The sequence below is a fragment of the Lagenorhynchus albirostris genome, chromosome 14 (genome assembly GCF_949774975.1).
Source record: "Lagenorhynchus albirostris chromosome 14, mLagAlb1.1, whole genome shotgun sequence".
NCBI lineage: Eukaryota > Metazoa > Chordata > Mammalia > Artiodactyla > Delphinidae > Lagenorhynchus > Lagenorhynchus albirostris.
In genome coordinates, this window is record NC_083108.1 from 592,998 (window position 1) to 616,715 (window position 23,718).

The 23,718-nt window shown below is 51.1% G+C and overlaps 1 protein-coding gene across 2 annotated transcripts in view; it reads right to left on the reverse strand.

Moving 5' to 3' along the window:
- KCNG2 (potassium voltage-gated channel modifier subfamily G member 2) overlaps positions 1-23,718 on the reverse strand; it is a 78,733-nt gene that overhangs the window by 43,072 nt on the left and 11,943 nt on the right. The window contains exon 2 of one of the 2 annotated variants that reach the window (XM_060122084.1): positions 7,042-7,260. The exons of the other annotated variant lie outside the window; for it this stretch is intronic. Coding sequence (XP_059978067.1) covers positions 7,042-7,122 — 81 coding nt within the window. The 5' untranslated portion in view covers positions 7,123-7,260. The remainder of the gene's footprint in view (positions 1-7,041; positions 7,261-23,718) is intronic. 2 annotated transcript variants of the gene reach the window in all.

The window sequence follows — 23,718 nt, forward strand, 5'->3', positions numbered from 1 at the left end:
CTGCTCTAACCACTGCCAGGCAAACCTACCACCAGGGCGACTCACGAACCGTAAAGCGGGGGGCGCCCAAGGGGTGTTCGGCATGCAGCCCGGATGCCTCACTGACCCTGAGATTTGGGAGGGGGAGGAAACCAAATAGAAGGGGCCGTGGGGAGAGAGCCAGCGTGCCTGCCCAGTCACTGCAGGATTTGAGGGCGAAGGCGCTCCGGGCTCAGCTGTGTTGCTGACGCCTCGGGGTCGGCGTTTCATGCAGCAAATGTCAGTAACATCGGCTGGTGCTAGACACGTGATGCTGGAGCTCATGGCGGTGGGGGTGGGGGGCGGAGCCGGGGGCGCGAGGACGACAGGCACTTCCAACGCTGCGCTGCGAGGCTGGCTCTGCGCAGAGGAGAGGCTGCCCCGAGGGCTTTGCAGGCTCGCTGACCGGCAGGAGGTTGGGGAAATCTGAGGAGGTAATGCTGAGGAGGAAGATCCTACTTTCCTCAAACGCAGTCAGTTGTTCAGGTCGCGGAAACTTGTTGCAGAGATCCCCCAACTGCCGCTTCTCATCGAGGACCCAGGGACAGCGGCTCGAGTCCCACATCAAGGATGCCAGCGGCTCACAGCCGACCTCCTTCCCAGGCAGCCCGGAGGAGGGCTCAGCATCTGCCCAGGAGGCAGGCGGGGGTCCTCACGGGAGGCGCCCCACTCTCTGGAGCCGTGCGAGGCCACCGGGAAGGATGGAGCCTCCAGGGCAGGCTCGCAAGTTTCTGGGCTGAGGCCGAGGTGTGCCCGAGGGAAAGCGCCACGTGACCTCACGTCCTTTTCCCGTAACTGTCAGAACCAGAGCTGACGGCAGCTTCTGCCTGGAATACCGTGAGGGGCAGAGACAAGTATGGAGTGGGAAAGCCCACCTTGCCTGCGCTAGGCTGGGGTCCTCCACGTCTTCCTGTCCCCGTGCAGCCAGTGACAAATCCGTAGCACAGGTTAATCAAGTCCCTTTGTAGCCACATCAAATGTGTGCTCCGAATTCTTTGTAGGTAGGGATGACTGATCATTAAAGTAACTGGGGAATCAGCCAGACCCTACAGCTTTCCTGTAAAGGGTTTTCTTCCCCGGAATATACATTTACAAACATAAACATAACTTCCATGTTACTAAGTGTTAAGTCACGTTCTCTCTGCTGAGAGCCCTGAAGTGCGTCCCTATCCGCTGTGTGGGGCATAAGAGGCATTCAAGTGCCGTGGATTTTAAGAAAAAAACGGACAGCTCAGTAGAAAAAATGGGCAGATTGCCACAGAGTTTACAGTAAAGGGAAAACACAGACTTTAAATATATGAAAAGATGCTCCAGTTCATTTCTTTTTTTTTTTTAATTTATTAATTTATTTGGCTGCCTCGGGGGTTAGTTGCGGCACACAGGATCTTTCGTTGTGGCAAGAGGGCTTTGTTGGGGCGCATGGGCTCTCTAGTTGTGGCTCATGGGTTTTCTCTCTCTCTCTAGTTGAGGAGCGCAGGCTCAGTAGTTGCGGCACGTGGGCTTAGTTGCTCCACGGCATGTGGGATCTTAGTTCCCCGACCAGGGATCGAACCCACGTCCCCTGCATTGGAAGGTGGATTCTTGACCCCTGGACCACCAGGGAAGTCCCTCCAGTTCATTTCTAATAGCAAAAATAAGCATCTCAAATTACTACGTTGTAAGGTGGGAAGGTTTGATGACACACTTTATTGCCAAGGATGTGGGGTCTCTCGGACGTGTTCATTTCTGATAGATAGTAAACTGGTAAACCATCATGACAGGAGGTGGAGGGTTTGAACTAATCCTACAGGAAGCACTGATGTTTGTCCTTACACCCTAGTGAAAGGGTAAACTAGAAAAAAATCTGCCTATGGGATAGGAGGATTACAAGATTTCTCTGCCTGGCTCTACAAGAATATGTGTCGAAAAGCCTACCTGCACAATGGATTTGAGGTTGAAACTTTTGTCTCTGAAACTCAAAGCTAGGAAATTATCCCCCGTGAAAGGTGGTCCCAGGTTGGCAATATCCTGGAGACAAACATAATCAACTGGGGTGACTCTGCCCCCGGGACACCTGGCAAGGCCCGGGACATTTTTGGTTGTCGTGATTGGGTGTGACTGCCATTGGTGGGAAGGAGCCAGGGGTGCCACGAAGCCCCACAGCGCACGTGCAGGACACCCCAGAACAAGGGCAGACCCAGCCCAATGCCATCAGCACCCCTGGTCCAGAGGGACGGCTCGCCACTCAAGCCTCATAGCTTCCCGCTGATGAAGCCTCAACTGAGATGAATTTACAAACCGAAATTATAAAATACACAGGGCAGAGTCCCACCCGAGCAAACCCCAGCAGACACAGGAATAAGAGGATCAGGCTCCTGGGAACTTGAGATGATAGGATTATCAAAAATCTTCACAGACATCAAAGAAGGAATTAAAACCCCAGAGGAAGAAAGACATTATCACAAAGTCCAGGAGGATCTGAATAAGAAAGACAGTTTCCAGAGGTGAACAGATGAGACTGAAAGTAGAGTCTGTCAGGTTAGGGTCAGGGTGAGATCAGGTTGGGGTTAGGGTGAGGTCAGGCTGAGGTCAAGTTGGGTCAGGCTGAGATCAGGTTAGGTCAGGTTAGGTCCGGTTAGGTCAGCTTGAGGTCAGGTTGAGGTCAGGTTGGGTCAGGTTGAGGTCGGGTTAGGTCAGCTTGAGGTCAGGTTGGGTCAGCTTGAGGTCAGGCTGGGTCAGGTGGAGGCATTCTCTCCCAGGAACCCTCCAAAAGGGGTCAATGGAAGACAGACATCACAGACAAGGACACATAAAGCAAGCAAAGGAGAAAGGAAAATGATCAATTCTGTTTACTAGGAATCCCAGGAGAAGAGGTGAAAACAAACCAAGTGACGAAAATGTGGTGAAGATGGAAGACATCCAGCTGCAAAGGCTCAGTGCACAATAGGACGAGGAGATTCCACGCCTGGCGCTTTACAGGGAGACCTGGGGGCTTTATCCTCAAAAGGAATGTGTGCTGTGGGACCTGGCTTCGCAGCTACTCTGGGGAAAGACGCCCCTGTGTCTGGTACAGCCTCTCCCTCAGCTCAAAGCCCCGTGACACTGTAACTGGGGCTGGACACACTCAGCGGTCACCGCAGAAAGGGCCAGGGGCCTGGTGCACTGCCTCCAAGGCAGCCGTGGCCAGAGGAGAGGGAGCGTCTGCCCATCGTGCTGTGCGCCCGTCGGGTCCTGCCCCGGCTGGCACCCCCGCATTCCGTCCCTGGGCCCTTGGAGCTGCGGGCAGGAGGGGGGCCGCTTAGGGATGCATCTCCTGGGGGGCCTGCAAGGGAGTGCGGCAGAGGGGCGTGTGTGAATGAAAATGAAAAGGGGGAAAAACACACATGATTAGGAAGAGGTTCTCAAATACCAGGTCAACCCACAGTGGAGGAAACATTTATTCTGTAGCTGAATTTACCAATTTAGGCTTAAAAACATGAACTGGAACAGACTAAAACCTCTTTAGCAGAGATAAAGTTTTTGGTGTCACCAAGCAAAGTATTCTCTAGGAGAGATTTCTTTCCTTGTACAAAACAGACAGCTGCTTACTTGGAGAAGGTGACCTTTAAAATGAGACCCCTGGCTGTACCTGGGACGAGGGATCCATGCTGTTGGGCACCCCGCACCCCCCTGTGGCCCCCACGTCCCCGGCCTGTGCACACGCTGGTGGACTTCCAGCTGTCAGCACCTGTCTCTTTGCCGGACAGGCCACAGATGCTTGAGCCTTCGTGCTCCCCGGGGCAGCTCTTGCCATGGTGACATGAAGCCCCTGAGCCCCCGGTCCCCGGACGGGCCTCAGTGCAGACTCGGGGTTAGGGCGTGGGGGTGGGGGGTGGGGGGTGGGGGGTGGGGTGGGGTAGGGATTGGGGTGTGGGGGTGGTGGGTGGTTTGGGGTAGGGGGTGGGGCATGGGGTGGGCTGGGGGGTGGGGACTGGGGTAGGGTGAGGCACGGGGGGGAGGGTGGGGGAACCAGGCGCCCCGAGGGCACAGGAGGCCCCCAGATGCGTCCAAAAGGTGGGTGTTTGATCTCAGCTGAAAAGCCAGTGGCTTTAGGATCTAAAACATTATTTCACACCGTAAATGTTGCCGGATAGTTAATCCAGTGATTAAAGGCTCTGATAGACTGTTCCCTGCCTCAGTTCTGGTTCGGAATCTTTACAAGTTCAGTTCACACGCCACCTCCTCCCTCACCTCTTCTCACCCTCAGCCGCCCGGTGGTTTGCGGGAAAAGGGGGCCGTGACCCGGCCCTTCCACAAGGACCATTCCAGCCTCTCGGCTGGTCTCTCCTTCCAGGTACCTGCTTTGCTTTACAGCTGAAATGCTTAACCTCTGAGCTGACACAGGTTCACCAGAACGAACACATAAAACAGGCCATGTGACAGGATGGAAAAAGTGATCTAAATAAGAAATGCTTTTCTCCAACTAGCAGATGACTGCGGCTGAGCTAGCTTAAAATAAAAATGCATCTAACCTCCTGACGATAAAGAGAGCAGAGGTTAATATTTCGTGAGCCACTGCCTTTTTTGTTTTTCAATTCTTATTGTCCTACCAAGACAAACATCATATGAATTAAGATAAAAATCATCTATGGGTTAAAAACAAAGATCCAAAGGCAAAGAACTAATTTTAAACGAAACATGATTCTTAGGAAGTTTCAGCCTTAAAGATACGTACTATTAGGATCATTCCTATCATTTCCTTCCAGTTGTTAAACTCCAGTGTGTTCAACTATTGTGTTTTGAAATGCATTTATATTCTATACGTCAAAGTTACACAAATTACAAAAGGCTTCTAAAGTGTATATATGAACAGAACTCAAGACTTGCTGATTAGATCGATCTAATTTTTAGCCATGTTGTTGACGGAAAGACTGATGATTATTTTTCAGTTATGATTTATGAGAACCACATATAATCTCCAAATCTGTAAGACACATTGACATTTGGTAACTAATAACTCTTATTCACAAAGCATGATGTATATACACAGCAGAGCTGCATATAATGGCCCTGAAGATTTTTCTTAAATTAAACTTTCAATTTTGAGCTTGAAGAGATCCTTTTACCCAATTTGTCCAGTGGTAGCATCTCGCAGAACCGCAGGGTGCAGACACTGACACAGTCCAGACACAGCATCCATCACCACCACGGCCCCCGCAACCCACCTCCAGCCCTCCCAGCCCCACCCCCGAACCTAAGCCGGCCACCACTGGTCTGTTCTCTGTCCCCGTGCTCCCGTCATCCCGAGAATGGTGTATAGAAGGACCTGCGCTGTTATGTAACCTTTGAGGATTGGCTCTTTCACTCAGCGTAATTCTCTGAAGACTCACCGGGTTGTTGCTGTATCAACAGTTCACTGCACGAGCTCTCGTGGTGTGGAGGCTCACAGCTCTTTAACCGCCCACGAGGTGAAGGACAGCTGGGTTCCTTCTACGATTTGGCTGTTACGAGCAAAGCTGCTATAAACATTTCCATAAAGGTTTTTTCCCCTCTCTGGGTTAAATAGCCAGTGGAGCAAAAGGTTTTACCTTTTTTTTTTTTTTTTGTGGTACGCGGGCCTCTCACTGTTGTGGCCTCTCCCGTTGTGGAGCACAGGCTCCGGACGCGCAGGCTCAGCGGCCATGGCTCACGGGCCCAGCCGCTCCGCGGCACGTGGGATCTTCCCAGACCAGGGCACGAACCCGTGTCCCCTGCATCGGCAGGCGGACTCTCAACCACTGCGCCACCAGGGAAGCCCCAAAAGTTTTTACTTTTGATAAAGTCTAATTTACATTTCTTTTTTCCCTCACTGTGCTTTTGGTATCAAGAATGATGTGTATGATCCAACATCCCAAAGATTTTCTACTGTTATTTTTCTAAAGTTAATAGTTTTGCATTTTACATTTAAGTCGGACTTAATTTGACTTACATTTAAGTCTGACTTAATTCTTGTATAAGGTGTGGGACTTAGGTGCTCAGCAGGAAAATACGTCTACACCGTCTTCCCGGAAGTGGAAGTCCCCAAAGATTTTGAAAGCAAGCTATAAAATGTTCGCTAACCTTGTGACTTATAATAGAGTCATTTACAAGAAATTCTGCCGGCTCTGGAAACAAGTTACAATAAAATAAAACCAATGTAATTTTTCCTCTAAAAATTTTACAGTTTACTTAAATGATATGCTTGGAGCATCTAGCGTGTCTTCATGCTCTAGCTGCTCAGTATCTTACACATTTTTTGGAAGCTGTGTGTAAATAGAAATATGTAAACAGATGTTTTAGGTGCCCATTGACTCTGATTTCTAAACAAATAGTTTTTCTAAAATTATTCTTAGAATAGCAGTCACTGAAAGTGGCTCTAGTCTCCCAGCATGACTCAGAATTTTAATAGCAATCTTCACCCACATTCCACCAATTCTGAGGGAACATCTGGCCTTGGTTCCAGCAGCTGTGACACCCACCACCCACCTTGTACCGGTACCCGGTGGCAGAAATGTACCAGTTCTCTCAAACCCCTCTGTTCAACCTCTGCCTTTTGGGGATTTGAAATCAATAAGCCTAGACTGGGTTAATTTACCTGTAAGTGTTTATTAAGCTCAGATAGTTCTACTGAATAAATAGGAAAGAAATATCCGATCTGCTCAGAGCGTGGACATGAACACGCCCAGCATAGCTTGTAGGCTCGTACAGCTAAACGCTTTCTCTTTCTACTGCAATCGCAGTTCACCAGCTGGGACCACGTCTTCCCACTGAAGAAGCGTTTCTCACCAGAAGCGGCTCATTTCTGATGGGAGCAGTTCAGGCCCAACGTGAGATCAGACACCATGTACCAGAAAGCAAGGCAGGGCTCCAGGGTCAAAGGGCATGTGTCAAAGGTCGAGGGTGGCACGGAAGGGCTCCTTCAGGCAGACTTTGAAAGTCTAAATACATAGTGACTGGACTTAACACACGAGTAAGTAAAGCCCTCAAGTCTATGGTACATACAGTATACACAGTGACAAAGAGGAGGAAAGAGAAAAATCAACTCACCGTCGGAACACAAGACATCCGCACGGTGCTGGCTACCAGGTCATCGAGAGGGGGGCGGGCTTCACGACGGGTGCGAACCATGTCCACCCCTAATCCCGTAGCCGAACTTGGTGCCAAGGGTCTGGGCTGTGGTGAAGGTGCAGCGGTCAGAGTCTCCAGCAGCCGTCCAGCTCTGCCCTGGGCAAGGACGAGCTCCAGCAGGTGTCCAGACCTAAGTCCCTGTGTCCGGGGGATACGGGAAGAGGGAGAGACAACTGGGGTCTTCAGAGTCAATGACCAGGGAAAATAAAAGGTGGGAGGGATGTTCTAGAATGTGGGGTAAAGGAGATCAAGAGACATAACCAAATGAAGTACATAAACCTTGATTAGATTTTATCCAAAAAACCTACAAAACACAGTTTTGGGACAACTGGGGAAATCTGAATTTGGACCTGATATATTCATTGTTGTTAACTTTCTTAGGTGTTACAGTGGAATTTGGTTACAGAAGAGAATGACCTTATTTTTAGTAGATACATGCTTAACTATTCAGGGATAATTGTCTTGGTTTCTGTAAACTACTTCCAAATGGTTCATACATTTCATATATATATGGACACACACACATAAATATACACACATTTCATATATATATATATATATATACATATATATATATATATATACTTCCACACAGATGGCTAGGTTTTCACTGTACTACTCTTTCAACTTCTTTTTATGCTTGAAATTTTTCACTTAGAAAGAGCTAGGAAAGGGGCTTCCCTGGTGGCGCAGTGGTTGAGAATCCGCCTGCCAATGCAGCGGACACGGGTTCGAGACCTGGTCGGGGAAGATCCCACATGCCGCGGAGCAACTAAGCCCGTGCGCCACAACTACTGAGCCCGCTAGCCACAACTACTGAAGCCTGCGCGCCTAGAGCCCGTGCTCTGCAACAAGAGAAGCCACTGCAGTGAGAAGCCCGCGCGCCGCAACGAACAGTAGCCCCCGCTCACGGTAACCAGAGAAAGCCCGCGTGCAGCAACGAAGACCCAACGCAGCCAAAAATAAAATAAAATAAATAAATTTTAAAAAGGAGCTAGGAAAAAGCAGCCCCCTGCCAAAACCAACTAAACGTGATTCTAACGACATTACTTTTCTCCTCACAAAGCAGGATGCAGAGCAACACACGCCTCCATTTTTATTGAAGGAAACATTAATAATGGTTATGCTGTGTCAGCTGGGCTGGGCCACGGGGTGCCCAGATATTTGGTCAAACACTTTTCTGGGTGTTTCCGCCGAGGCGTTTTTGAATGAGATTAACATCTAATCTGTAGAGTAAAGCAGACTGCCCTCCCTGACGTGGGTGTCTTACATCTTATGTCTTAGCATGAAGGTTTTTAAAGATACAAACCCTGCTACGTAGCCGAGCCCGCTGCCTCTCGGCCCTGCAAGGTCCCCCTCCCCCCTCCACCGACGCCCGACGCCGGTCCCTGCTCCTGCTGCTGGTGGCGTTTCTGGGCTGGCAGCTTACGTCGGCTGTGGGTCACCCCACCTTCCTTTCCCTTCCTGGCGTCTGCCAGCTGTGCTAGGACAGAGCCCGCACACCCTCCGACACAGAGGCCCCGGTCAAGGACTCAGCTTTGCTTGTGTGGATCTGCCTTTGTGCTGTTTCAGGCAGAACCATCACTCAGAACCGACCACACTGGTCTTGACCACGTGGGCCAGATGACTCTTTTGCACATATTGACTTGTCCATCGTTCATTCACTTTTCAGCACACTTCGACCTGCTCCCAGTGGCCCCTGCCCGTCCGCGGGGAGTTCTGCAAAAGTTTGTTTCTTTTAAGATACGTGGCCACAGATTTGGGTTTTGTTCTATAAACTCGTCCTTACTAATTTCTCACTTTGCAAACATCACTCACACCGTAGGTGTCGAAAGAAAAGCAATTAGAATCACAACGGAAATTCCCAAGGACCATAACAGTCACATCCAACGGCAGCAGGAGAGATTTAGGTTACGTGGCGAGGGAGCCTCCATTCATTATAAGCTTGAGAAACACTGAGAAAAGTTATACAACATCCTTCCCGGCCAGTTTTTAAGGGAAGTCGGGCCTCTGCCTGCCACACCGACGGGGAGGCGCCAGCTGGCAGGCGAGCAGGTGAGGCGGAAGCGGCCCAGCTCTCGCAGGGCCCGCGTGTGCTGCAATGCGGGGACAAAGCCAAGACTGTATTTCTTTGAAAACAACACACGTAAATGTGTGAACACCTCGTAAGCCTGCCAGGTGCTGCACACAGCGAGATTCCTGCATGTAGGCGGGAAAACCCGGGACGGAGCCAGAAGCCAGGTGCCGGGGCCAGTTACTTAAAAGTTACTTAAAATCTCTCAGGGTCTCAGGGTCCGGTCGGTGAGTCAAGGGATTGGATGAGATGATCCCTAGGCCTCTTCCAGACTCAAGGTCCATAAGTACCAGACAAGAGTGGAAAAGATGGAAAGCCTAGCCTCTTGGAAAAAAGCAAAAGAGAGCGGGAAGATGGAGGGGGGCAGTAGCAGCAAAGCCTGAAGAAGAGAGAGACCTGGGCAGGTGGGGGACACCTGGCGGCAGGTAGACACAGTTCCACCGGGGGTTAGCACCCCCGACCAGCAGCCCAACTTTCAGTCCGGGTCCTGGCACGAAATGATGTTTCCTCTGTGGCCTCCGTGTCCTGGGTGAGGCAGCCCTGAGGAGAATGAGGTCGGCTGGAGCCTGGGGCACCCAGGGGACAAGGATGGGACGGGACAGTGGACACAGGCTCTCTGGGGGCCCCGAGGTCTTCATTTTGCCACCACCCCACTCTTCTCTACTCAGAGCTCCTCGTGGCCATCTCTCTTTGTCTCTGTCTTTCTCTGTCTCTGTCTTTCTCTCTCTGTCTCTGTCTCCCTCCTTCCTCCCCAGCACAGCCTCAGGCTCCGGGGAGCTGTCCGGTGGGGACAGGCGTCCGAGTGGCCAGTCCATGCCACTGGTTCTTTCCCCAAATCTCTGTCCTCCTCCCTCTTGTGCGTTAACCTCTGAGGAAATCGCTGTTTTCAGGTGTCCACATGTTGGGACTCTTTAGGCGATGGTTTTAATTCGATGAGCCCATTCTCCCCGGGGGCGTCTGGGCCACACGCAGGACCCTCTTACCGTTGGCTGGTTTCCCCGCGTCAGGGCTCCTCCCAGGGAGCCCTCTTCCAGAGCTGCTGTCTCCCAGGCCGTCTGCCGGTGCTTCTCCAATCCCTGAAACGACAGGTCGGCCCTCCTTCGGGGCGCCGTGTCTGGACGTTGGTTGGTCACGGACTTCTTACAGAATCCGGGAAACACGGTTCACTGCCTCCTAAAGCACACGGTCGGTCTGGGGGTCTGAGGACCCTCTGAAGTCTGCCGTGGTCACGGGGCCCCACGGTCCCGGGGGAATGTTCATGTTTATTCCAATTACCTGCTTAACGACATCGTGATGGTCATTGTACTTCACCCCAATCAACGTTCTCACTCGCATCTCCAAGGTGTGCACATGCTCTGAGCGCAGGGCTTTGACAAGACAGATGGAAACATAATAGCTTCTCAGAACTTGTTCTTTTCTTATCTCCTCTCGGTCTCCCATCAGCGACCCAGACAGACACTCGGCGTATCGCTCTATAAATGTAAGAACTGTCACCTCCAGGCTCAAACGCAAGGCCCCTGACCACGTCTTCCCTGTTTCAGGGAGAGGATTCTTTCTGGAGGCCAGTGTGTGTCCTGTGCCCTCATCCCGCCTCGCCTCCCCAATTATTCCCTCTTCCAAGGCCCCCGTGGGCTCTTTCTAATCAGCAGAAGAGCAATTCACAGATGGACACCCCTGCCCCCAGTGCTAGCCGCTTCCGGCCCTGCCTGCTGGGCGAGAGTCTCCACTGCGCGCACCCGCCCCGGCCCCACAGAGCGCTCGGGGGATGAACAGCGCGTCCCTCTGGAAGCCTCCCCTCTCTGGGCCCACCCGGGGCTCCCCGGCTCGCCCCGCTGCCCCCACAGGCCCGACGCCCTCCTGGACGACCGTGAGCTATGCCCTTGCACGTTGTAAGTGAGCTGTCCCCGAGTGGAGGAGCCGCTGGGGCAGAAGCCCAGGGGTCACCAGGGCTCAGGCCACCTGCGCACCACTGTCAGCCGCCCGGAGCCCAGCTGACCCGTGTGTGCACTGCAGCACCTGCCCGTGGCCCAGGCCTCTGGGCGCGCCCAGGCCCCGGGCTCTGTTGCGTGATTCACAGGACGAACGGTCACTTCAGAGGCGCCTGGGCCTCACCCTCAGCAGGGTCAGGGTCTCTGGACCCTCAGCATGAACCTCCTTATGGGCTTCAGTGCGTCTCCCTGTGCCTGTGAGCCTAGGGGCTGGAAGAGCATCTTGCGTTCCAGGACCACGGTAACTGCTGAGTCTGCTTCAGGGTATAGCTGAGAGGATTCTAATTAGCACATCTGTATGCAGATGTCTGCTACATCATTGTTTTCTCTGAAATAGCTATTTGCATGGGTGCTTTTGCTTCTGGAGCCCAGAGGAGGGGGGCTTCCACCCAGCCTCGGGGCTGCGGCACCAGCGGGGGGAGGGGAGTCGCCCCATCCCTTACACGTGGATCCCTGGAGGAAGCATCGCCCCGAGGGAGGGGTTCACACTGGCATTCTGTCTCTCTGCAGCATTTCCCAAATCCATCCTGAGCACCCTCAGTGTGTCAAGGGGCCCCCAGTGGGTTTGTCCCCACCCCTATCAATTTCTAAACCCACATAATGAAAGCTCTTGAATGGTCTAAAATAGACCGCGGAGTTTGAGAGCCGCTGTCCTGAGCTAGCGAGCCCCCTGGCCCTGCCCCGCTGGTGGGGGCCTGAGCTCTCGCTGGGCCCCCGGGGGGCTTCCTGAGCTAAGAGGCTGAGCCTGCAGTCCAGCCTGGCCCTGGACACCGACCCCAGAGCAGATGTTTGTACAGGACGGAGCTACTGAAACTGCAGTGAATGGAAAGATGATGGTTTGAAATTCTCGTGGGTCACGGCTGCTACCCGCTACCGCTCTCTGCCCATCACACAGGGATCGCGGGGTGGGGGGTGGGGCGTCCCTGTGTGGACCAGTATCCCTGGCACCTGAGAGGAGGGGCTGAAGCTTGAGGGCACAGGGTTGGCCCAGACCAGCCCCCAGACCCTCCAACTCCAGCTCCGGGGCCCCTGGACTCTCTGGGGCCTTAAGTGAGGGTCCCCAGGCTGGTCCCCAGAAGGAGGCCCAAGGCTTCCACTGCAATCCCATAAAAGACCAGAGGCCCCCAGTGATCCCAGTAAGAGCAGGCGGCCTCCTCACAGGCTCCAAACATCAGATCTCAGCTCCCTGAGCAGGAAGTGAACAAAGCAAAGTTTCTAGATAATTGAATTTTTACTTTTTAGTCAGGACAATTCTTAATTGGTAATTCCTTTTTCAAATCAATTTTATTAAACAAGTAATCATTCCCACACCTTCTGAAACAGAATGTGATGCACGTAACTGGACCTCCGTGTGAGCCCCTGCGAGGCTGTGGGGCACCGCTGTGCTGTCACCTTCTCCAGGGAGTCCCGACAACAGGGGACTCCTGTGCACCCCGAACCCCTCACGGAAGGAGCAGCGCACCTCAGGAGAGGGGGTGCTGCCTACTCTCTGCAGAAATAAGTCTTCAATCCAAGTCTGAAGCAACTGCCTCACTGTGAAGACCTCACGCACCAGAAATTCTCTCTCCAGTTCGGTGCGGTGTCTCTGAAAATTATCAGAAACACCCCAACTAACTGCCCACGCAGAGGAGAGTGACCGAGTAACTACCACGGTCCACACAGTGAGCAACCAACCGCTGCAAAGAGAACGAGGAAGATGTCTGCAGCCGGGCGTGATGACTTCCGGGACGTGTGTTCAGGGGCACATCTGGAGACGCACAGTCTAGTGAGGCAGAGGCATATAACACGCACAGGGCCTGCCTGTGCAGGAGACATTTAGGAAGGAGAAGCAGAAACCACAGGGACTGGTCCCCGGCTGGGCGGGTGGGGAGGACAGGGCGGGGGCCTCCCCTGAGCTCCCAGAGCCACACGCTCCACGTTCCCTTTGCCACCAACGACCAACAGCCAGGTGGGAGAGAAAACAGTACGAGCCTCACCGTAGGGGGGGGGAGGAAGAGAGAACCCGCCCGAGAAGCCGTGGGAAACAGCACTGATGGCTGTGAGGCCACAGACAAGAGCCGGGCGTGCAAGGCTGTGCCGAGTAGGTAAACTCTCAGGCTGAGAACATCCTTCTGCAGTGTCAGCAACCGATATGCAAAGAAAAACTGGAATTGCAGACTCAGGAGATGAAGGAGAAACACAACCCAGACGTGGGGAGGGATCCGAGCGTCCTGGAGCACAAGTGAGAACGGGAGACCCCGGAACGGGCTTCAGCGCGGTCACCGTGCAGGACCAGCGTTGATTCCCTGGTTTCACTGTGTTTTTGCAGAAGATCTTAACATGAGGGGAAGCTCGGTGGGGATACAGGAGAACTCTGTGCTAATTTTTCAGCTGTTCTGGAAGTTTAAAATAGTTCAAATAAGAAGGTTTTTTTTAATCTAATTTTTTCTGTTTAAACCCTGAGGCACTGGAATGAAAAGCACCTTGAGTCTGAACTTGATGAGTTTCACTTCAGCCTTCACACCCCCTCCCCAGGTATCAGCGCTGGGATCTCCTCAAAGGCCAAACCCCCAGACACTCAGCCCACTTCCAGCGTGGCCTCCGATGCTTTCTGCAGAAACCAGAAACCGTCCAAAATTCCCACGAAACACCAGAGACTCGAACAGCCGATCTTACGAAAGAAGAGCAAAGTTGGAGGACTCACGCTCTAATTTCAGAACATACCACAAAACTGCAGTAACTAAGAGGGTGGTCCTGGCACGTGGGCATCATCGAGAGCCCAAGACAAAGCCTCACAATCACAGTCAGTTGATTTAGACACGGGTGCCGGGTCCACTCAACGTGGAAAGGACAGTCTTGTTAACAAATGGTGCTGGGAACACTGGACAGTCACGTGCAAAAGGATGAACTTGAACCCCTACCTTACACCACATGTAACACTTCACTCAAAATGGGTCAGTGATCTAAGTTTAAGAGCTAAAACTATAAAAATGAAATAAGAATGGGGTCAAATCTTCACGATCTTAAATCTGGTAATGCTTAAATATGACACAAAAAGCATACACAGCAAAATCTAAAAATAGATCAATTGGACTTGATTAAAATTAGACTTTGGTGCATTGAAAGACTCCATCAGCAGAGTGAAAAGACAACTCACAGAACAGGAGAAAATATTTGCAAATCACATACCTCATCAGGGTTTAATATCGAGAATATATAAAGAGTTCTTACAACTCAACAACAAAAAGAGAAACAACTCAGTTTTAAAATGGGCAAAGCACTTGAATAGACATTTCTCCAAAGAAGGCAAACAGCCAAAAAGCACATGAAAAGATGCCACACATCCTTAGTCCCTGGGGAAATGCAAACCAAACCCACAGTGAGATTCTATGGGGATGACTTTAGTCAGACAGACAGACAGTGGCAAGCACTGACTGGAATGTGGAGAAACTGGACGCCCACACAGCGCTGGTGGGAATGTAAAATGGTGCAGCCTCGGCGGAAAACAGTTTGATGGTTTCTCAAAAAAGTAAACACAGAATTACCATATGACCCGGCAATTCCACTCCTAAGTATATACCAAAATAATCGAAAGAAGGGACTCCAACAGTTATATGTCAGCCAATGTCTGCAGCAGCATTATTCCCAATAGCCAAATTGGGAGCAACCCTCAACAGATGAACAAATAAACAATGCGGTCCACCCACGCAAGGGGATATTTCTCAGCCACAGAAAGACATGAAGTACCGACACCTGCTACAACATGGATAAGTCCTGAAATCGTTGTGCTAAGCGAAATAAGGCAGACACAAAAGGACCAATATTGTATGAAACAGCTAGAAGAGGCAAATTTGTATAGATAGAAAGTAGACTAGAAGTTACCAGGGGATGGGGTTTCCCTCGTGGCACAGTGGTTAAGAATCTGCCTGCCAACGCAGGGGACACGGGTTCGAGCCGTGGTCCGGGAAGATCCCACGTTCTGCGGAGCAACTAAGCCTGTGCACCACAACTACTGAGCCTACGCTCTAGAGCCCACAAGCCACAACTACTGAAGCCTGCGGGCCTAGAGCCCATGCTCCGCAGCAAGAGAAGCCACCGCCATGAGAAGCCCGCGCACCATAACTAGAGAAAGCCTGCACGCAGCAACAAAGACCCAACGCAACCAAAAATAAATAAAATAAAAATAAATTAAAAAAAAAAGAAATTACCAGGGGCTGAAGAGGGGAAATAGGGAATTATTGCTTAATGGGCACAGGGTCTGTTTGGGGTGATGAAAAAATCCTGAAAATAGTGGTGATGGTCACACAACACGGTGAGTGTAGTTAACGCCACAACAGTACAATGTAAAATGGTTGAAACAGCCAACTCTACGCTTTACACGGTGGGGAGCCTCCAGCTGTGGCCTGCGCTGACTCGTGACCCTGACCGGTGACACGGCCCCGACGCGGCCCAGCCAGAGCAGACAGCAGGCGCCGGCTGCACACTGCTGTGTAGACCGCGTGCTCAGCGTGGCACCCGGTGCGGACCCACACCCGTGAGTGACGGGGCCTGGGGTGTGCATGGAGGAGCCCTCCCCATCTGCTCACACGCTGTGGCCTGAGCCCCAGCTGTACCCGATCGGCCACCAGGGAAGCTCCCAGGACAGTGAGGCCGAGTGTCCTGCCCCAGGGCAGGTGCCCAGGACAGCCAGGCGGTGCCGGCGGCGGAGCCGTCCCAGGCGGCCATGGCCCGCGGGGTCCTGCCTGCGTTGTCCTGCCCAGCGTCCCTCTGCCGGCTCCTCCCATAGCCAGTGCCCTGTGGCCATGTGGCCTCGTCCGCTGGCCTCCCCACGTGGCCACTGCCCCTCGCTGGGCTCGGGTCAAGGGGGTCTCACCTACCCCACCCCTCCACCATGGCAGAGCTCTCTGCTCTTCTTACTTTGCTTCTTTCATCTCTTGAGTATTTGCAGATGCCTCAGTTTCTTGTTTGACACACGGTCACTGAGGTGCTATATCGCCAGGCACCGGGCTGGGCCCTGGGCTCCGAGGGGCTGGACCGAGTGTCACAGGTGATCCCAGCAGCCTGGCCAGACCTCAGGCTGCTGGACGCCCACCTCTGCTCCCTGGGAGCGGCTCACCCTGCAAGCGGCACGCAGAGCACCGCGCCAGCCCTCCGGAGTCTCCAGGACAAGGTTCTGTCTGGGGACACAGAGGCTCTGCAGGTTCCGGCTGGGTCACCATCGCACGTCCCCAGAGGTGATGACTTAGCTGCTCTGGCAGCAGCCCACATTCTCTGTAATTAGGACCCCTTAGGAGACGCCTTCGCAGCCCTTAAGCGATTTTGAGGGGGAGCCCCCGCTGTGACTTCAGGCTTCAGAAAACAACATTTTTAGAAGAAATGCTGCTTCCTGTCAGCAATGGGAAGACTTTTTCCCCCTTCTCCTTTATCCACAGCTGCTATAGATAAAAATGGGTCAAAATAAGTAAAACCTGACATCCTGCTCCTGCAGTCACGAGGGCCCCCTGCCACGCGGAGGCCCCTGCCACGTGGAGGCCCTGTGCGCCCCCCTTCAATGGGGCGTCAGCCATGAGGCTCCTGAAGGGACCAGGCATCAGTCAGTGACGGGAGACCCCTTCCTGGGAAACATCTGTGTTGGTTACATTTTCTCCTCTGGGAAGTCAGTTCCTCGGAGGCAAAGGGCACTAGCAGTAAGGATGTGTCCCAGTCGTGGTCCCACCTCACTGGACAGGGTTCACCGGGGACACGGCTGGACCAGAGGCGGAGCGGGGCTCCATCCTCAGTGGAAGCCCAGAGGACCTCCGGGCAGAAGCAGCGGGCGGAGGCTCGGCGCAGGGCCCCAGGAGGTGGGGCGTGTGTGGGGAGGGCCGGGGATGGGGGCGCGGGCGGGGGCACAGTGCCTGAAAGGGCTGCTGGTGTGGCCCCTGCTTTACAAGCTGGGCTGTATCCAGGCCCGGCCGTTGTAAATGAAAGAAACTTCCATGTACAAGATACTTAGGGATACACCCGACCAAGGAGGTAAAAGCCCGTTCCCTGAGAACTACAAAAGGTTGTTAAAGGGAACGAAAGAAGACACAAATAATTGGAAATACATCCCATGTTCATGGACTGAAAGACTTCATATGATTCTGATATCTACACTACCCAGAGCGATCTGCAGCTTCAGCGCAATCCCTGTCAAACCCCAATGAGGTTTTTTGCAGAAATAGGAGAGCCATCCTGAAGTTCATGTGGAACCTCAAGGGCCCCGAAATAGAAAAGACAATCTTGAAAAGGAACAAAGGTGGAGGCCTCACCCTTCCTGATTTCAAAACTTACTACAAAGCTGTAGCCAACAAAACAGTACATCACTGGCACAAAGACAGTTTATGACCAACAGAACGAATTGCGAACCCTGAAATCAACCCTCGAATACGTGCCTAAATGGTGCCAAGACCATTCAATGCGGAAGACCATCTGCAACAAACGGTGTTGGGAAAACTGGATATCTGTATGCAAAAAAAAAAAAAAAAAAAGGAAGTTGGATCCTTACCTTACACCATATAAAAAAATTAGCTCGAAATGGATCAAAGACCTAAACATAAGAGCTAAAACCATAAAACTCTTAGGAGAAAACAGAGCTTTTCTTCTAAGATTCATGATGTTGGATTTGGTAATGATTTCTTGGATATGACATCAAAAGCACAAGTAAAGAAAGGAAAAGTAGATTAACTGGATTTCGTCAACATTAAATAATTTTGTTCACCAATGAACACTATCACCAGAGTGGGAAGACAGCCCACAGATCAGATGATAAGGAGAAAATATTTTCAAGCCATATATCTGATAAAGGACTGGTATCTAGAATATATGGAGAACTCCTACAGCTCAATGACAACCTAAAAAACCTATTTTAAAAATGGACAAAGGACTTGAATAGATATTTCTCCAAAGAAAAATAAATAAATGGCCAATAAGCACATGAAAAGATGCTCTAACAACACTAATCATTAGAGAAATGAAAATCGAAACCACAATAATATACCACTTCACATCCATTAGGGTGGCTATTATAAAGAAAAAAAACAAACAGAAAGAGTATTGGCGAGGATGTGGAGAAATTTGAACCCTTGGGCACTGGAGGTGGGAATATAAAATGGTACAATCACTGTGGAAAACAGTACAGGGATCCCTCAAAAAATTAAAAATAGGGGCTTCCCTGGTGGCGCAGTGGTTGGGAGTCCGCCTGCCGATGCAGGGGACGCGGGTTCGTGCCCCGGTCCAGGAAGATCCCACATGCCACGGAGCAGCTGGGCCCGTGAGCCATGGCCACTGCGCGTCCAGAGCCTGTGCTCTGCAACGGGAGAGGCCACAACAGTGAGAGGCCCGCGTACCGCAAAAAAAAAAAAAAAAAAAAAAATTAAAAATAGAGTCACTGTATGATCCAATAATGCCAGTTCTGTGTATCTACCCAGAAGAATTGAAAGCAGGGACTCAAACAGATACTTGTGCGCCCACGTTCACAGCAGTGCGGTTCACAACAGCCAAAGGTGGAAGCAACCCAGGTGTCCATCAGCCGACGGGTGGGTCAGCAGCAGGTGGTGATAGACACAGGGAATGTTATAAGGTTACGTTATAAAAAGGAAAGAAATTCCGCTACAACGTGGACCAACGTTGAGAACACCGTGCTAAGTGAGAGAAGCCAGTCACAAAAGGGCAAACATTGTAGGAGGTCCCTTGAGGAGTTAAATTCAGGGACCGAAAGCTCGAGAGCTCGAGAGCTATGTGACATTCGCAAGTCGACTGCCTACCCTGTGTCCGTTTCTCCACCCGCGACGGCGAGTGGCAGTGACGGCGCCTGTATCACCGGGTAGGGAACCAGCGAGGCCATCGCTGTTCCTTCCAGGCAGTGCCATCACCTTCCTGTAGCCCAGATGTGACCATTTCTACGATGACAACAAAGCCCTCGTGTTTGCCTGTGGGACTGCAGGCAGGTCCTGCCAACGGGCAGCCGCTCTCCGATGGCCCAGGGGTACGCAGGCCCTCGGGCCAGTTCTGAATGAGGCGTCCAGATCAGGTGAGGCTTGTGTGGAAGCACAGCAGGAAACTCCGTTGACTGGGGAGGGGCTGCCGCACATGATGACCTACTTGGGGTGAACTGGTATCATTTAATTTTTATACAGCTTGCTGTTAACAGAGGCCCCAAAATAAACAGTTGTGCCACTTGCTTCAAGAACATTTTCTCTTCGGTTCAAATAGTTTCTTTTTTTAATATATATATATATATATATTTAAAATTTATTTATTTTTGGCTGCGTTGGGTCTTCGTTGCTGCGCGCGGGCTTTCTCTAGTTGCGGCGAGCGGGGGCTACTCTTCGTTGTGGTGCGCAGGCTTCTCATTGCGGTGGCTTCTCTTGTTGCGGAGCATGGGATCTAGGCGTGCGGGCTTCAGTACCTGTGGCACGCGGGCTCAGTTGCTCCACGGCATGTGGGATCTTCCCGGATCAGGGCTCAAACCCGTGTCCCCTGCATTGACGTAACCACTGCGCCACCAGGGAAGGGAAGCCCCCAAATAGTTTCTTACCTTACCAACGCACACTTGTTCTAAGAGGTCGGGAGAGCTTGTGGGGGGGGCGGGGATGAAGAGGAAGCAGGGCGCGGCTCAACAGGCCCAGGGCAGCCCCGAGGGAGGGGACTCCACGACCCGGGCGCCTCACCTGTGGGTCCCACCCAGCGGATTCCGTCGGCACCTCCGTAGGGCGGCCCGGATGGACCTGGGGTGGGAGAACAAATGGGGGTCCACTGCCCCTCGCACTCACAACTGGGATGACGGCCAAGCAGCGGCCAACTCTTCCTGGGGGTGTGCGGCAGAGGCAGCGAGCAGGTCCCTTGGAGCAGCCGCAGTCAGGAGGGGGCAGGGGGCTGGGCGCCGCTCCCGCCAGAGCCTTCCATCAGGGAAGAGCCCACAGCCTGATCCTAGCAGCTTCCTGGCAGCCCTCCCGGCACTGGGCCTTTCCAGTGGCCGCCTTCCAGGGGACACGCAGGGCTGCCGGACCCTGTCTCGGGTATGTGGTATCCTGAGCGTCGCAGGGTCCTAAGGAGGTTCCGAACTTTTCACGGGAGGATGTGAATGTACGTGGTTCCCAGCATCCCGAGTCCCCGAGACGACACGCCCCGCCCCTGAGCCCCCGCCCAACCCACCCCATGCGTTCCAGCTGCTTCGACGGGACTAGAGGGTTAATTTCGCCCAAACAGAGCACTACGATCCCACTGCGATCCAGCTCCCAGCAATGAGGGAGGCAGCTGTGCCTCGTCCACCCTGCAAAAGCCCCAGGTGTCACCGGTCAGCTGCTGGATGCAGAGGAGGAGGTCTGTCAGAAAGGCGTGGGACGAGACTTCCCACCACGGACGCAACACTTTTCTTTTCAGCCACAAGAAGGATATGTTTTGATGTTTCTTATTCATCTCTACATTAATTTGCATAAATGAGTCTTAGAAGTTCATCTTCGTAAAGAATAATGTTCCAAGTATAAAACTAAGCCATGGGAAAAGTGGAAAATTGGACAGTGCGATAACATAGAAGGAAGAACTACCTTTAATCCCATCACCACTGACAGCCGTCGTAGAGCTGGGGGTCCGCCCCCACGTTCTTTCCGTATTCTGACTCAGGTGGCTGAGTTGACCTCCGGCTGCTGGCAGCTGCAGTGGGCATGGTGCCCGGCGGGGAGGGAGATGGACGGGTGGGTGCCTGCAGGCCCTGCGTCCACAGCAGGAGAGGCAAGAGAGCCCCCAGGGGAACACTGGAGCTCACATGTCCTCAGACTACACAGTTCTCCTCTTTGCTCCCTCCCAGTCAGACAGGAAGGCTGAGCAAGGCTTCCACGCAGGGGTCTGGCTGGTGGGACGGGGTCGGTGGGCAGCGAGGGCTGTAGGGAAATGCCCACATTTTCGCTAAATCGTGGTTCTCTCCTTGGCACCGGGAACCCCATGGAAATAGGACGTTGGCTCTCCTTTGATGCCACTCCAAGTCCTACCTAAGCTCTCCTGACTGCCTGTAAGCGTGTGGGTGGACACTGGGGAGGGGTAATGGGCCATTACCCTCCCTCAGCACTGCCCTATCACTGGACACTATTTCACTGGTACTTTACAGCTAGACACTTGTATGAAGGCCGCAGAGAACACCACTTTGCATATTAAAGTCATCTTCTCTGAGAAGCCTTCCCTACCCCCAATAGAAATATATATTAAAGTATATTACTAACTAACACATAAATAGATTTTTCATTGTAAAAAGTGTTTTTACTCAGCGAATTCCCCAGAGATTCATCCAAGCTACCGCGTGTATCAATACCTCACTCCTATTTTATTGCAAGTAGTATTTCATGGTGTGGACGGACCACAGTTAACCGTTCACCCACAGAAAGAATCTGGGTTGTATCCAGTTTTTGATTATTACAAACAGAACTGCAATAAACTGTCATGTGCAGGCTTTTATGTGAACAGAAGTTGTCATTTCTCTGGGATAAATGCCCAGGAGTGCAACCGCTGGGTCATATTGTAGTTGCATAATCGATTTCATAAAAAACCGCCAAACACATTTCCACGGTGATTGTACCATTTTACATTCCCACCAGCGATGTACGAGAGATCATTCCTCTACGCCCTTGTCGGCATTTGGTGTATATTTTTAATTTATTTTGATAAGTGTGTAGTGAAACACTTTTGTGGCTTTAATTTGCTTTTCTCTAGTGGCTAATGATGGTGAACACCTTTCACGTGCTTATTTACCATCTTTATATCCTCTTCAGTGAAATAACTGTTCATGTATTTTGCTCATTTTTAATTGGATATTTTTGGTTTTGTTGTTGTTGTTGGCTATTGAGTTCTGAGAATCCTTTATATACTACAGATTTGGGTCCTTTATTGGATGTGTGGTTTGCAAACATTGTCTCCCACTCTGTAGCTTTTCCTTTCATGCTCTTCAAAGGGTCTTTGGAAAAGCAGTTTTTAATTCTGACGAGGTCCAATTTATCAAGTCTACCTTCTACAGACCATGCTTTTGGTGTCAAGTCTAATAACTTTTTGCCTAACCCTAAATCCAGACGATTCTCTCCTATTTTTTTCTAAAAGTCTTACAGTTTTCCATTAAAGTCTGTGTTCTATTTTTGAGTTAATTTTTAAAACATGTATTTTATTGAAATATAACTGAGTTACAGTGTTGTGTTTGAGTTGATTTTTTTTTTTTTTCCTTTTTGCGGTACACGGGCCTCTCACTGTTGTGGCCTCTCCCGTTGTGGAGCACAGGCTCCGGACGTGCAGGCTCAGCAGCCATGGCTCACGGGCCCAGCCGCTCCGTGGCATGTGGGATCTTCCCGGACCGGGGCACGAACCCGCGTCCCCTGCATCGGCAGGCGGACTCTCCACCACTGCGCCACCAGGGAAGCCCCTGTTTGAGTTGATTTTTATAGAAGGTGTGAAGTTAAGGATAAGTTCTTTTTTTCTCCTGTGGATGACCAACTGAACTGCCATTTGTTGAAAAGGCTACGCTTCCTCCACTGAACTGGTTTTGTAACTTCGTTGAAGATCAGTTAGGTGTACCTGTGTGGGTCCACTACTGGGTTCCATGTCCTACGCATCTGTCTGTCCCTCTGCCAGCATCACATTGTCTTATTACTGGAGCTATATAGTGAGCATTAATATTGGGTAGAGTAATTATCCACTTTATCCTTCTTTTTCAAGATTGTTTTAGCTATCTTAGAGCCTGTGCCTTTCTATATGAATTTTAGAATAAGCTGTACATGTCTACAAAAATTCTTGTTGGGGTTTTGATAGAAATCGTATTAAACCCGTAGATCAGTTTGAGGAGAATAGACAACTGTACTGTGCAGAGCCTTCTAATCCATGAACATGGTATGCCGTTCTATCGTTCAACTGTACTGTGCAGAGCCTTCTAGTCCATGAACATGGTATGCCGTCCTATTGTTCAGGTCTTCTTTGATATCTTTCATCCGCATTTTATAAACTGCAGCATATGGACCCTATAAGTGTTTTGCATCATTCATACCTAAGTATTTAATTTTCTTTCAAGTGACTGTAATGGTCTTGTGTTTTTAACTGGTTTCACACATTAATTGTTGGTATACAGAAATGTGAGTGATTTTTGTGTCTTAATATCTTACCCTGTGACCTTGCTGTATTCACTTACTGGTTCTAGGAGCTTTCTTGGTACATTCCTTGGAATTTTCTACACAGATAATCATGGCACCTGCAAAGAGGGGTAGTTATATTTCTTCCTTTCTGAACTGTGTGCCTTTTATTTCCTTTTCTTGCTTTATTTAACTTTCAGTACTAGGTTGAGAGGAGACGCCTTTACCTTGTTCCTGATCTGAGGGGGAAAACATTCAGCCATTCACCATTAAGTATGATGTTAGCTGTATGTTTTTTTCAGGTGCTGTTTATCAAGTTGAGGATCTATTTCTACTTTTCTGAGAGTTTTCATTATTAGTGGGTGTTGTATTTTATCAAATGCTTTTTCTGCATCAGTTGATGTGATTATATATCTGTTCTGTTGATAAGGTG